Source organism: Crinia signifera, chromosome 2, assembly GCF_055691185.1.
Source record: "Crinia signifera chromosome 2, ASM5569118v1, whole genome shotgun sequence".
Classification (NCBI taxonomy): Eukaryota; Metazoa; Chordata; class Amphibia; order Anura; family Myobatrachidae; genus Crinia; species Crinia signifera.
The window spans coordinates 231,624,876-231,641,138 of NC_139218.1; the positions used below are offsets into that span (position 1 = coordinate 231,624,876).

The window sequence follows — 16,263 nt, forward strand, 5'->3', positions numbered from 1 at the left end:
GTGATGTTTATTGAACGTATCATTACATATGAATAAGGGGTACTTATCTCAGGAGGCACCACACTTATTTATACGCTGAGGTGAACTTGAAAGGCTACTTTTCTCACTGGATCCTTAGGAGCCATTAATCTCCTCATGTTATTGAAAAGTTATATCCAGTGAACCCTTATAATTGGTTTAGACACAAATTATGTGCAAAAGGGAAAGTGACTCTTTACCAAAGGAAATAAGGCTACATTTTGAGATCTATGAAAAAGCACTATGAAAGTACAATATTGAAATCATAGACTCATACACACACACATTTGTATGTCTCTCTTTCTTCTTTTTTAATTTTTTCACGTAGATTTTCATCTCTTTATTCACATTCTATTTTTTAATATTTCACCACAACAAGGATATCAGGTCTCTTGTATATGAGACTTTTTTAGAAGATAAACATTAAAGGTTAATTTTTATGATAGTTATTATTTGGTCCTCAGTGCACCCACAGAAATACTTCTTTTTTCTTGTGGGTGTTTAAGTCTCCTGGAGTCGTCTACCTATGGGCCACCCTCTTCCTGTGACGAGACTGTGGTCCAAGTGGCCGATAAAACAATCTTTAAGACATTGTGGCCCCACCCCTAGCTCCCCAATGTTGGGACCATGATCATGCAAATACAGCACCTGCTTCTGATGCATCATACCCTCTGCAGTTCCATCCTTACAATGACATACATAAGTATGCAAAGTTTTACATATTGTTTCTAGGGTCAACACTGGTTTCAAACATATGTACTATGTAGAGGAGTAGAAAGACTGCATTCTAGAAATAGGTATAATTAACAAGGTTGACAAGTTTTATACTAACAATGTTTTCTTGCTCTTTTACAGTTTTACAAATGCTTTCTTCTACTCTTCCATTGTCATCCTTCTTCGCCGATTGATGGGAAATCTTTATGCCAATCAAATTTAACTGTTGTACAACTAAACCAAAGACTCACCAGTACTATGGAGGCCCCAAAACTAACACAGATACCGGGTAATGCTGAGAAGGTTCCGTGCATGCAAGCCAAGGAAACATCTGACCTGGCTCCACACTCAAAAGAAAATTCTGTTTTGTGAATATATAAAATTATTTAGTGGTTACCTCCACAAGAAGAATTGAAGAACATGGGAGAAATAAATAAATAACAAAATTTGAGGTGCAGTATTAAAGAAAAAAAAAAACGTAGAAGCTGTTTTCAGCTTCTAAATACATTTTTTTGGCAAACCAGTGGAGTTAAACTAAATAGCCCCTTATAATACAAAAAAGGCTATTTATATATAATATCATAGTATTGTAAATAAATAGTTATGATGTCCCCTTTAGTATTTATAATTAGTGGCCTTTATTTCTTTCCATAGTGCAGAGTTATAAATTCTGCTCTCTTCTTCTGTTATTAATCCAACGTACTGGTAATACATATGGCTAAGGAGTACACAAACTCACACACAAAGTGGACTGCTCTAATGAGGTTACACATGGGAAGCCTGTCAGGAAATGGCTCTAATTTCTTATGGATAAAGCATGAGTTTGAGCCATCTGGCCTCTTCAATTCACCTCTTTTTTAGTAGCTGGTAATCCCACTGGTACTAGCTGGTAAACTGCAGCTGAATCAATTTAGTGTTTTGTCATTTTTAACCTAAAATTTTTTTGTAAAAGATTCTCCCATAACAAAAGAAAAAGTTTGAAAAGAAGCCATTTCACGAAGCCACTCATTAGTAAATGCCCATTGTATGTGATTTGGAATGACGATACTGACCTACAGAAAGTCATTCATTGTGTGCTTGAATGCATTATGTGGTGTATATTGTACTAGTTAGTGATATATGTATGAGTATACGGTAAGTGGTTATGCACTACGTCACTTTTGTGATAAACATAAATTACTACTAAAAGCAGAAACATACTGTGAGAATGTGTCTCTGTTCACTGTTGAAGACAATTTCATTCCAGATATTGTAGTGTATCTGTGCTGATGCTATGCACAAACATTTGATGCCTACAGCCCTACATGGGAAACCGCACTCAAAAGTAAAATCATCATTTCAAAACCCTGTCTCTTGTGGTTATTTTTGGCATTAGTGACTAGTGGCACCAGTACTATGCGTTTGTGTCACATATGCATTTGTAAATATTTAAAAATACAGTACTGTACATTAGTTTTGCACACATATAAACGTGCCCATACACTGTCAGATTTGACCTGTTTTATTTGATGAAAACTGGCCAAATCAGAGGTGTTTGAAAGCCGGTTGGATACGATGCACGTTCCAGTGTGCATCGGATCGAATCCTGTAGATCATACGTTTAACACATATGATCTATCAGTGCTTTTTATCACTCCCGATGTATCACATCCGATACATCATATTGGCTGATCTAATAATTATAAAACAGATAATATTTACTAATTTCTATTAGCAATAAATGTACCCATACACGGTGCATTTTGGGCTTGTGATGCACGCTCCCACGCACATCGCATAGTCCAAAAAGTATGTGTGCATGTACGATATGATGTAATCTAGTTCAAACCGCATGGAGCACATCGCACCGTGTGTGGGCACCTTAAATTTTATCCTCGGAAGTCACAGGTTACACGACTGCGTATTATTTTCATAAAGCATACTGACATGAATTATGCAATTCAATTGTTGAGGTCGACTTGTGGCAATGTATTGCAATACTACTACAGTACATGGAACATTCTGGGGATGTGCATAAATAAGGGGAATCACCCCAAAAAAAACCTAAAAATTATAAATAAACATAGATATCCATGTATATGCTATACTCAAAATATCTGAGGTCCTTAAAGCAGTGGTTCCCAAACTGTGTGCCGTGGCTCCCTGGGGTGCCTCGGGACACTTTCAGGGGTGCCGCGGGTTGGTGGTCCAGGACCAATTCAAATTATTTATGATCAATTTATTTATGGACAAAACCAGTGCTGGTGGCTGCCAATCATAAAATATATGTACAATCAGAAGCAAACCCTGCCCTTTAAACCATAACTGAACCTAAGAAGCACATTTAAACACAATCTACTTAATTTGATATATATTTTTTGGCGCCTAGGGGTGCCGTGGAAAAATTCTGATACTCTAGGGTGCCGTGATTCGAAAAAGATTGGGAACCCCTGCCTTAAAGTGTCAAAAAGATATATTATCCATTTATATTATGTGCAAAAATTATAGTAAGCGTTTTTCACCAAATCAAATTCTCTAAAATATTTCTAGCGCTAGTAAAAATGTGTGTAATGTGACTTAATTGTTTTCAGCAATGTGAAAAATTATTGTAACTTTCATCTGCAAATTCAAAAATGAATTTCCCATTTAGCGGACATTTTTGTGGCTTTGCTAGACATCTTGCGATACATTAAGGTATTATATTGAAATGCTTTGTAATGTGTCATAAAACGAGTTCTATATCTTTTTAGCTTGTGACACTGTCATGTGGACTCAAACTCTTACAGCAGTAGTGCCAAACAGCCTTCTTTGCGCCTGTGTGACTCAGCTTGTCCCTAGTGTCTATTTTACTTGAATGGGCATTTTAGTTGATTAATTAAATAATACGTTTCTACAAACCTTATTAACGGCACTACACTGATTCAATATATACGTAACACTATTATAATAGAGGCTGGGTGTCTTTCCTGAGACCCACATCGTTACTGCACTGGTAGCACAAATCCCTGGGAGAATGACAGAGCGGCCATTTTCCTGAGGATTGTACATGCACTGCAGGACATGATGTGTGCACTAACCATTCAGGAGACCTTCACTTGCAGTACTCTAGAACAATGCCTACAGTCTACAGAACTGCAGAGAAGAGCTTGCATGGACTCTGCATAAAGGCTCCCTCCTCTCTTAAGCCATCGCGGACTTATAAATCTGTTTGCGAATGAGTCTGACTCTGTAAATTAAGTCCTGTGATGTAGCACCTTGGGTTTTTTCCACACCATGTTCTGTTGCATTTTACCTACAGCTGTATATTTAAAAATAATTCCTGTAAGAGTACAGACGGGGAGTATTCAATCCGGGATTCCAACTGTTGGAACATCCCGACAATGGGAATCCCGGGCCATTTGAGCTCCGCTCGACAGATACTCATCAAGCGGATGTTCTGCTTGTCGAGTGGCAAAAAGTGGGCATGTCGGCAAAGATTGCCGAAAAACGGGTGTGAATTTGACAATCCACAGCAGTTTCCAACAAAACAGATGCGACTTGTTTTAAAGTCAGAATCTACCTTCAATGCTGTCGGAAACGGCAGCATTGAATAGGCGGTGGCTTTCAGACAGTGATTAAATAAAGAAGTGGGCAAGGCTAAAACCTGGAAGCCAGGTAAGCATAGATTAAAGGTCAAAGGACAAAATTTTACAGAATTAGCCTAATATTTTAGTAGTAACCGTTATAAAAAAAATAGATGCGCAAGATGTGTTTCAAAAAGATTAAAAAAACAAAAACACTTTATAGGACATTAGATGTATTTAATATTAGTTCCTATTTACAATCAAATAACACACTGGCATTATTAGAGGCCTTAATGCTAAACAATGTGGTTTAAGTGAACCAGAACGGGGTGGAACTGTTTCCATCAGTTTTAGAACCGCCACCGTCCGCTCACCTTGCCCCACTATCTGTCCCTGCCTGCATCGCTAAAGGGGACAGATGGGCAGAGCGGTGGGAAACCCAGCTGTCTCAGAGCAGGTCCATCTATCCGCGGCACAGCTATTTCAAATGAAGTGCTAGGTCGTGCCTCGCAAACCAATTTTTGCTGTGTACCAGAGGCGCACACTGTTCCATTTCTTTTAGGTGTTGGGTTGTTTTGCACTGTGGGGCATAATTTGAATTAGGGGTGGTATTATGTGGCCCACATTATTCTTTTCATGGGTGTGTGTGTGTGGGGGCGAGACATGAGAAGTGAGTTCCACAACCTCTCCAGGACCACTTTAAGTACTCCAGATCCTTTGATAAAGCTGTGGAATAGAGCGAAACATGTCAGGAGTGCTATCCAGACCCCATTGAAGGTGTGTCACCCAGATCCCATTGAATCCTGGCATCCACATTCATTTGTCTTTTTTGATTGGGACCCATCCGAACAAGCCCAACATTGGAAACCTCCACCAGTTTCAGAACAGGAACCACTTTCACATCCATCATCAAGCGCTTTCCACCTGCCAAGTTAATTTGGACATCCACTTGGACCAGCACAACATCTGCTGAGAGGGTTGCTGATAGCGCAGGAGGATACCCCACAAGTGGACGGTTATACCAACACACCTGCCCCATTTTCAATCTTGGGAATGTTTATACAAAGGGCATGATAGGAACGGACAGATCCCTCAAAACTTATATCCCCCCACTGTTCCAGGAATCATGGGACTTAAGTCTAGTGCACTAGCATTTTTTTTATAATACTTTATTCATTTTATAAACCTCATACAGTACTTCAGCAATTGCTTAGTAATCCAAATACTGCATATATACATATATATATTTTAACTTCATTTGATTATATTGTGTATAATAAACTATTTTTTAATGTGAAACCAGTCCAATTGATTTAGCATTTTTAATAAGCGCTGCTTAACCCCCTTTTCTTTTTGCTTACCACTTTAAGTACTGCCGATGTGAGGTGCACGTAGTAGAATAGTTTTACTCTTTGATATGAACATTTGAAACGCAAAATAAAAAAAAACATTTACAGTTACCTTTTCAATTACTGTATTTCCTAGCACAGTAATCCGTTGCCGTTTGTACGTTTCCACTTTTAAAATAGTTAGAACTAATATTTTTGTTAAAAAAAGATCTGCTGTATATTCTAGAGTAGAACTTACTACATTCTTAAATCACCCTTGGGCACAGTAAACTTGCATAATGTTAATGGTTGCCCATACCAATCTGAGCTCTTTCGATTCATAAAATATGTAACTACAGTGTACTTATTTTTTAATTAATAGTCTATTAAACATTACACTTGAGATAATAGCTAATAAAGTACATTTTATCATTAATCAAGAACATCTTGTAATACAGCTAGCCACACATACCAATGAAACCTGAAGACGGGGGGTTTGGTTGTATCTTCTCATCACTATTCTCTTGGATTATTTTCCACAGTTCCCATGTGAACTTTGGGTGGAGAATATAAAATGGCTGATCTGGATTTTTCTTTCGATGCTGCTCATATGGTGGGAAGAGATTGTAGTCTGGCTTGTGGTACCACTATAGAAAACACACACAAAAAAATAGAAGAAAAACTCCATAAAGCTACATACATACTTAACCGAGAGGAAGACAACACTTTTAACACATGAGAACACAGCAGTATAATGACAATGATGTTCTAATAAAAATATATTTAAAACTCTACTCTTTGTGCATCACTGAGAATTTTTTTGGGATACCACTATATCCCCAATATGTGTTTTAACTTATTGATCTGTAGGTGATTATTACATTTGGACTTGGCTGTGAACCATTTTAATATAATGTAGCATGTGATGGCTATAACAATGAAAAGAGTGATTTGGACAAAAACAAGCAGGTTGCTACCCAACAGTAAATGTAATTGAAAAATATATTTTTGCTGTCTGGTTGGGTTTTTAAAACACATATGGATGGAATTGAGAGACTTTGATATATTTTTTTGTTGAGAATGCTAAATTCAGGGACAAATACTGCACTTGTAATGGTATTCATCTTAGAAATTAGAACGGGGAAAGACGTTCCGACAGTCGGAATCAACATTAAATACCCCCAATAGTATTAAAAGAAAAAAATAACTATTTTGAAAGAAAAAAAAATGAATGAGTGAACTGTGCAGTGTCCAATATTTTCTATTGTGAGCTAAATACAGATGAAGCTGCTCTCCCGCCAGCCGCTGGAGTCCAAAAGAATGGGGTGCGCGCGCACAAGATGCTTGCACACTTCATTCTGTCGGAAGCTCTGCCTGTCTCCCTGAAGCAGAGATGGGCAGGGAAGCACCCTGTCCCCGCTCCGCACCACCTTGCTGACGGGGACGCATGAGCCGGTGAGCCATCTACTGGCCTGCACTCGCCAGCTAGGAGGATCTGGCGAGCCCTCGGCAATGCTGAGGGCGGCTCCATCTGGATACTTATACAATGTTTCTCTACGTTGTCAACTCTAATGCTGTGTACACACGGTCCGATTTCTTTTCCGATGTTGATGATATAGTCAACATCGGATCGGCATCGGATGCAGATGGCAAGGGTTTTAACCCTTGCGATCCCGATCAGATCCCGATGCGCGTTCACGTATCGGAAGGCAGAAAGTCTTGGCTGCCTTGTCTATATAGTGCAGATCTGCACTATATAGTCAAGATAGGATGCAAATCGGATGTGCCTTAAGATCCTATCCACGATCCTATCTGATCGGATCGTGGATAGGATCTTAAGGCACATCTTACCGTGTGTACACACCATAAAAGTGGTAACATTGACCCCCGTTTCATTTAGCACACATCGGAACAGTAACATATGGGAGAAGCGCTATCAGAGCAAATAATGTGGTGCAATTTCTCCCTCAAGACTAATAATACATCTACCCCACAGGGACTAAATTCAGGTCTGAATCAGGCCCCAAGGGTTAGATGCATCAAGCAGTAAAAAGAGTGGATCAGTTACCTATAGCAATCAATTAACTTTAAAGGTAATATTTAAAAGTACATTTTATAAAATGATAGGCACAAACTGGTTGCTATGGGCAACTACTCCACTCATATCAACCCCTTGTTCTATATTAGAAACCGAAGTAAAAAAATTTCTGTTTTCAGTTAAATTTTGCGTAAACATTTTAAGCAAACAAAATAAAAGGTGTTCCTATTCCGTATATTAAATTAGCCATTGGTAATCTACAGCGACTATTTACTCCCGATGGGGGCTATTCAATTAGCCCAATGCCAGAGCTTATCGGGGAAATGTTTTGCCTGCCTCATCCCTGAAAATTATCTTTTTGTCTGCAATCGTGGATGTGTAACACATAGGTCAGTAGTTCCCAAGCATGGTCTTTAGGGCACCCCAACTATCCAGGATATAAGTACAGATGGAGCATCTCTCATTAGAGCTGCTCCTGGCAATTCTATTGCCAATCGCCGCTGTTCACCATCCACCAGCAGGGGTTGCCTGATGGAGCTGGCCGCCACCCCCCCACCTGAAGCAGAGACGGGCAGGGATTCCACCATCCAGTGAAGGGGTGGCACATACGTGTGTGATGCTCGCACGTCCCGTCAGATGCAGCACCTCTCCACCAGCGATCACCAGCTCAGGATTCCCTGGGCTGGCTGAGAAGTGTTACATCTGAATATCCATGGCTCAGCAAAGATGGTTAAATTAAATTGACTGAGGTACTAATTAAGCAATCAGTAGCAAAACATGGATAATCTGTAGCAAAGCATGGATATTCTTAAAACTTGGACCAGTGGGATACCTTAAGTGCATTGGGGTGCTTTTCTCCACTACTGCTGTACTCGGCACAAGCTACTATTTCCAAGCGTAGTCCATGTGGATGGTAAAGGATGAAAAAAAGTTGAAAAAAAAAACAAAAAAAATTAAGTTGACCATTATCATGTTGGCTTTTTGTCCCCGTCTGCCAACATTTTTATGGTCAACCATTTGGAGTTGACATATTGACTATCTTTTTACTGTATACGGATCAGCCATATTTCAAAGCAATAAAGGTGGCAAAGAAGCCATGTGATGGGTCTAAATCTTGTTAGTTACCAAACTCTAAAAGGTGCATACACACTAGACGACATCTTAATCAAGCTGTCATAGCAACATTTTCGTGTTTATCGTCCAAGGTGTAGACACTATATATTTAATTATGCGTGCTCCCGTGAGTTGATAGAGAGGTCTTCCGCTGTCTGTACCTGCAGCTCAATCTGAGGATACCGTCAATGACATCATACTAATGGATATGGCCACTGATGATATCTTTTGTAAAATGGAATCTCCGGAGCTTCATACATCCCTTCTGGCAAGTCCCCCTGACAGTTACAATACATAGTGTGGGGTGGAGTGGCACCAATTGCTATAAATGAAAGTTTTCCTTGTTACATTACATTGAGAAAAGAATCTTACCATGTGAAGATCAGCATAATAAGGAGATGGATCCCATGCAACTAAAGTGACATCTTTGTACAGTGAGCTATCTGTAAAGTGATGGTTTGGATTGGTAAGAATCTGCAATGAAAAATAAAAACACACTTTATACTGTTGAATACAATTACATACAGTTTGAATATAATAGTGGCAAAAACATTTCTATAAAATACTGCAGCTAAAACAAAAAAGTCTACAAAATAACTGAAAATCATGTGCTAATCGGTTCTATTTATTCTATTGCAAATCATGGTTAATTTCCATTTAAGCCACAATAATTCCCCATCTATTTGTCTAGAGATGACTTTTTTTATTATACAAAAGAATACATTTATCATTCCGAGTAGTTTAACATAATCGAAAATTACTTCTTGCAATCATTCCAGTTCTATAAATTGATTGATATGATACCAGGTATTCAAATGTATGTGAAGTGGTTTTCTGTAAATTATCAAAAACTCTATTTAGGAGAAGCTTGCAAGGATATGTTTGAGAAGAACAGACAATACTATACTAACAAAGCTATTCTTTCTGGGTACTTCAAGAATGAGATGAGAGTAACGTTTGTCATAGTGAATATTGCATGAGAAGCAGGTGTAATAAAGAGGTGTACATTACCAAGTCATCTATTTAAATGGGAAAAGTAACTGCAAGATTGTGTGATTTCTTTGGTCTCTTTTCCCAAAAGCTTACAAACGTGTTCCCTTAGCCAGAACATGGCATAGCTTTAAATAAATACTTTTTGGGCGATCACGATCACATTGGAACAATTTGAACACATGGGAAAAAAATAATTTTCATGGAATGGCCCTGTTCTTTTTCAAGCAGTACAGTAGTTGTAAAGTATTTGGTTTTAATATCATCAAATTAAACAATGTAAAATTCCAAAATTCTGTTTCTATTTTGCAATAATCATCAGATTGTTTAGTTTTTTCATTGGAGTATAGTATCCAAATGTTAGGCTATTGTCATAGAATAGTCTGTTCATGCACTCAGGGTCACCTCCAAACACATCCAAAATTCTCGAGACCAAAAGTATTTTGTATTTCAGGTTTTCAAGAATGTTTGCATTCCATAATAAGATATTTTGGGGAATGGTACCCAAATATAAACATGAAATGCATGTATGTTTCTTTTACACAATGGTCGTGGTTCTGGTTTACTTGCAAAAGCAAATTCTCACTCTTATGGACAAAACCATGTGCACTGCAGGTGGGGCAGATGTAAAATGTGCAAAGAGTTAAATTTGGGTGTTATTTTGTTTCTGTGCAGAGTAAATCATGGCTGCTTTATTTTTACACTGTAATATAGATATAAGTTTGAAGCACAAACCTCACCCAAATCTAACTCTCTCTGCACATGTTACATCAGCCCCACCTGAAGTTAGAGAGATAATTTACATTTGGAAGTGAACCAGAATCAAGCCCATTATGCACAGCCTGGAACTAATTATATATATATATATATATATATATATATATATATATATATATATATATATATATATATATATATATATATATCGGCAATTTGGTCGGCACTCCTATTCAATATATGCAACACGCCGGGGTGCCTTCCTCAATATTAAAGTAGAAGTAGAGGTACCTTGTGGCCTTTTTGGGGGTCCCCAAGGAAGGAGGAGGCACTCAGTTGGCTTAGCTGTTTAAAGCATTGGTACTTGTGAGTTATCCGGGCGTCCGATTTTTTGATTGTATGCCTTAAGTTAAGGCATACAATCAGATGCGATGCGATGCGATATCGCATCGCATCGCATGCGACCATCGGATGCGATGACCCGATTTTTCCATAGGAATCAATGTTAAAATGATTCCTATGGAAAAAGGGGTCCTTTTCATACCCCTACTATCCAAGTGGGCATGGAGTTGGATATAAACCTGTGGCGAGCGTAGCGAGCCACCGAGCCCGAAGCGTGGCGAGCGAAGCGAGCCCCGCGAGGGGACGGTATTCCGTGTCCCCTCGCGGGGCTCGCTACGCTCGCCACGCTTCGGGCTCGGTGGCTCGCTACGCTCGCCACAGGTTTATATCCAACTCCATGCCCACTTGGATAGTAGGGGTATGAAAAGGACCCTTTTTCCCATTGAATTCCATGTTAAAATGGACTCAGTCCATTTTAACATTGATTCCTATGGAAAAATCGGGTCATCGCATCGCATCGCATCGCATCGCATCCGATGGTCGCATGCGATGCGATGCGATGTCCCGATCCGACCCGATTTCAAAATCGGACGCCCGGATAACTCACAAGTACCAAAGCATTTTTATGGTGCAGTTGAAAAACATCGATTAAACATCAATAGCAAACATCGTCGTCAACGTTTCAAGACTGGTTAGTCTTTTCCTCAGGACGCTTTAAAGAAGGTGCAAGGTGCTTTGACACCTTGCACCTTCTTTAAAGCGTCCTGAGGAAAAGACTAACCAGTCTTGAAACGTTGACGACGATGTTTGCTATCGATGTTTAATCAATGTTTTTCAACTGCACCATAAAAATGCTTTAAACAGCTAAGCCAACTGAGTGCCTCCTCCTTCCTTGGGGACCCCCAAAAAGGCCGCAAGGTACCTCTACATTATATATATATAGATAGAAAGATAGATAGATAGATAGATAGAGAGTATATAACATACAAATTTTTGTATATAGCACGAGATTCAATAAACATATTGTGATAAATTAAAATTGTCCAGTGTGTTGTGTCCAACCGTCATACAATTTGTGAAAATAACATAAATGGAGGATCTATACATGATGCATTTAGATATACAGTCGAGGGGGACAGGGGGGTCCTGAGCAGCCATTCTAGTGAGAGACCATGTACTCGTCTTTAAGCTAGTATGTATAATTTGTCGTGTATTGAGAGGAAAAGTGGGTAAAAAAAAAAAAATTCTACATTTTTGTTTCTATCAACAATAGCCTCTATCCATTTCATTCTAAATAAAATGTGAAGTTTAGTTAAAAATAAGGGGAACTGTGGGGGGAGTGTGATCAAGCCAACCTTGGAGGATGGTCTTTTTGCCCGCAGCACTCAAAGCCAGTAAGTTTTTTACTTTCTTTCGTCATACAGGTGGGGCCGGGCTCTTCTTTGCTGGCAAATCGCCAGAACGTCACCACTGGCGATCCCCAGCAGCCCGGCTCACCATCTGACTGAGACGCGCGTCTCAATCTCCGTCGGCGGGGCGATGGGAACCCTGTCCGTCTCCGCTTCAGGGAGACGGACAGGGTTAGAGGGGGGGGGGGGGGGCGATGAACCGGGGGAAGCGCTGGAAGCGGGACGCGCGCGCCTCTCGTGGGCGCGCGTCCCCTTCTCGCTATACAGATGTCGGCTGGCGTCGCCATCGCCATCCCCTGCAAAGATGAGCCATGCCCCATCTGTACGTCAAAGATGCCCAATATCGCCCATTCTGGGGTGAAGGGGAAATATATATTTAATATGGCTTCAACGTAACATTTCACAAGAAGCCAGAAGTAGTGGATTATTGGGCAGGCCCATAGACAGTGGTAATTGTCTGCATTTTCCGGGAGGTATGTGCATTAGAGGTTCCTATATGGAAACATCTAAGGGGGGATAGGTAGGAATTATGGTAAATATTAAGGAAGAGTTGTGTGTACATGCTAGCTTTGAGAGTTCTTCGGGACTAAAGAAGACCCTTTTGCAATTGTGGTTTATCCAATGAGGGAAAGTGCTTTAACCATGTAGACATTCCCCCTTTTATTGTAGTATGATCAATAATTTGTCTTAAATAAGTATAATGTATAGATATAGCTTTGGAGGTTGGAACTGGATAAGACAGCATGGTATCTAAGCTATTATTCCAGTCAGCATCTGAGAAATGAGAAAGGACATGTGATACATAAAACCTGGCCTGTAAAAATGCTAAGGTGTAGGGACTTAATTTTATATTTTTAATAATCTCGAACATGAAAGAGCGTGTGCACATACAGTATATTTTAGATATTAGATTTTTGGAAATGAGAGACTCATCTTTGCTGCAGTCATCCCAAACCATGCCCCTTGACATGCCAGATTGAATGACAAACTTCTAGCATCATTAATCTTTTTTTGTGCAGAAAATGTGATTTAATTGCAATGCAATGCGACTAGGACACACATGGAGACTGTGCTGATGTATTAAGTATATGACACCTGTGTGACCGAGTCTCTGAATCTGTACACCAAGTGCTACAATGTAGTAGGCACAGCCTTTTACCAATGTAAGATCTTTTGTATACAGATGAAGCACTCTCCATCCAGCGGGGGTCTGGCGGTCGGATCACCATCCGCCGCAAGGGGACCTGCGCACACGAGACCACTTACAATGGATCTCCCCGGCGCTTGATCCCACCTCCCTGCTACCCCCCGTAACCCTGCTCATCTCCCTGAAGTGGAGACAGGCAGAGTTAGTGTCCCCTGCCACTTGGAAACTGGGATGTGCGTCCCAGTCATATGGAGCACCATCTCACCAGCAGGTGCATTCTGGTGAGCCCTGGCACTGGCTGAGAGGCGCTCCATCTGTAGTTCTCTACACATGTTACATCTGCGCCACCTGCAATGGTTTTGTCCATTAGAGAATTTGCTTCTGCGAGTCAGCCAGAATCAGGCCCAACATACAAATGTCATCTATCCAATTATTTGGCACAGTCACCTTGTGCATGCTAGTCACATTATGTTGTGATCACGAAACATTTTTCGCAAAAAACATTGCCCAAAGTTAGCATATTTGCATGGGACCTGGCGGCTCACTCACACCAGGCATCTTGCACTTCATGGTACATTTATGCTAGATGTGTGGGCTCCCAACAGAGCTGCCAAGAACATTACACAGACTTGCAGCAGAGAAAAGGTAAAGGTCATATTCTGTGCTACATGTGTCAAGTGCTGGGACAGATAACAGCTGGGTGCTCGTACCATTGGCAAGATGCAGCCATTTTGGGCAGAATAATGATAACTGAAGGCTGCAGTGCTGCCCAGCTCACCAGAAAAGAAGACTCAGGGGCAGATGTATTAAGCCTTGTGAAGTGATATAGTGGAATATGATAGAGGGATACGGTCATTGGGTCACCACCAAGTAGATCGACAAGCATTAGGTCAACACCACTAGGTCGACATGCAGATAGGTCGACATGCAGTAAGGTTGACAAGACTTTAGATCGACAGGGTCATTAGGTCTACATGAGTAAGGTCGACAGGGTCATTAGGTCGACATGGTTTTTTTTACTGTTTTTTGAGCAGATATGTGCCGACAGGCAGTATTTCATGCCCTACCATCCACTAGCGTGTGGTGGGAGAATAAAACAGTGTGGAACGTTTCGGTGTCCATGTCAACACGACATATGTTGACAGGCGTTATTTCATGCCATACCATCCACTACTGTGTGTGGGGAGAATATAATAGTGTGCCCGGCATAGGGAGGCACCGTGCCTGAACCAAGGCGAGCACACCAAGCCATGCAAGGGGACGCGGTGCACCAATACGGTATCCATGTTGACTATGTCAACATTCGGGACAAAAAAAACATGTGAAAAACCCATATCAACCTTTTGACTGTCAACATTCCCAATATCGACATAATGTGTCAACATTTTTACCCTATCAACTTTAGGCATGTTGACATTTTGTCTGTGCCGACTTAAGGCCTGCTGACCCTCAGTGGTCGACCCAAAGTATGTCAACCTTAATTTGGTCGACCTTATGACCCATACCCGTTTATAGAGGTTACGGGCCCCAGTTGTAAGGTTATTTATTTGTGATGCTATTTTTTTAATATAGTGTAATAGATCACTAGGATTATAAGTATTATAAATTGTGTTTCTTACATGAAAAGTCTATAAGTGTAATACATATATTGAACATATTACCAGCTATTGATGTTTATAACCACTTCCAGTCCTTACAATGAAGAACAGCCCTTACAAAGCTTTCCAGATTAATAAAAGTACTGTAGAGAAACTGTAATTACTTGCTGTGTAAATTGAACCTCATATGATACGGAATATCACAGATACAGCTGTATACTAAAATGGCTGCTATAGGTGCAACACTTGTAGTGCACACTAGTAGCATTACAAGGCATATCTTTTTCCTGTGCTTATAATTCGGGATCTGCTTTTTTTTTTCCCGATTCTCCAGAAACTCAAATCCAAACAAATTATAGAAATTCCGAACTGAACGGTTATCTTTTTATTCTTCTTTTAATTCCGGATTCACAAACAAAACCAAAAACAGCATTTTTTAAAGGTGGTTTAGCAAAACCGAATCCAAAACAAGAAGATAAATCCTCATCCAAAATCAAAAAACAAAAGGGTTCATCACACAAAAAATGCTGTTTAGTAAATCTCCCCCTGAAACTTGAAATCTAGCAAAAAAAAAAAAAAGCATAGAACTTAAAATGACTTCAATAAACCACTGGGTGTCACTGTACTATCAAGATAAAAGATAACTCTTTTTTCTATCTTTTCTCAGGAATACATTTGAGTCAATTGGGTTTCCTTTGGTAAATATTATAAATCCACAGAAATACTAGCAGAAATCTTGAAAACACTGCCTGTCCGCAATACTTTGTAATTAAAGCAACACATTTTACAGATACAATTGTTAGCAATTGCATTTAATCAAAAATATATTATACCTGCGTTGACTAAAGAAAATAATTATTTCAGTAAACAGTTTTATTGCACCAAATATCTAGGAAATCACATAAGAGCTTATTTATACATTTTTTATTAACATTTCAAGCTAAAGATGTTAAATTATTAACATGAACGTTATATAAATACTTAATCATACAAGATCAAGTTTACTTTAAAACGGCTGAATGTAGAAATAGATTTGCCTTTTTTATAGTTAGTTTTTAACTATACCTTTAAGCATCATGACAAATGCAAGTGTTAAAGTTGCTTACAATGTACTCTCTATGGTTAAGAGTGTTTTGATTCCTTCCATAAAGGGAACTTTGTGACTCACATCTTTATTAATGATTAAATCTGTAAAGCACCAAAAATGTTTGTCATTATTAGTGATTCCCAAACCTTTTTTTTTTTTTAATCACAGCACCCTAGAGTATAAATATTATTTTCATGGCACCCCTAAGCCAATGGTTTCT

General features: G+C 39.5%; 2 protein-coding genes across 5 annotated transcripts in view; one reads left to right on the forward strand and one right to left on the reverse strand.

Moving 5' to 3' along the window:
* Positions 1 to 2,076, forward strand: part of LOC146060609 (pinopsin-like) — a 251,475-nt gene extending 249,399 nt beyond the window's left edge. For all 4 annotated transcript variants that reach the window (XM_083174000.1, XM_083174001.1, XM_083174002.1 and 1 more), the window contains one exon: positions 874 to 2,076. In XM_083174000.1, the coding sequence (XP_083030126.1) occupies positions 874 to 1,104 (231 nt within the window). In that variant the 3' untranslated portion in view covers positions 1,105 to 2,076. The remainder of the gene's footprint in view (positions 1 to 873) is intronic.
* The window catches only part of ST6GAL2 (ST6 beta-galactoside alpha-2,6-sialyltransferase 2), a 135,849-nt gene that overhangs the window by 11,791 nt on the left and 107,795 nt on the right, over positions 1 to 16,263 (reverse strand). The window contains exons 5-6 of the mRNA XM_083173998.1: positions 9,126 to 9,227; positions 6,075 to 6,249 (exon numbers count right to left, since the gene is read on the reverse strand). Coding sequence (XP_083030124.1) covers positions 6,075 to 6,249; positions 9,126 to 9,227 — 277 coding nt within the window. The remainder of the gene's footprint in view (positions 1 to 6,074; positions 6,250 to 9,125; positions 9,228 to 16,263) is intronic.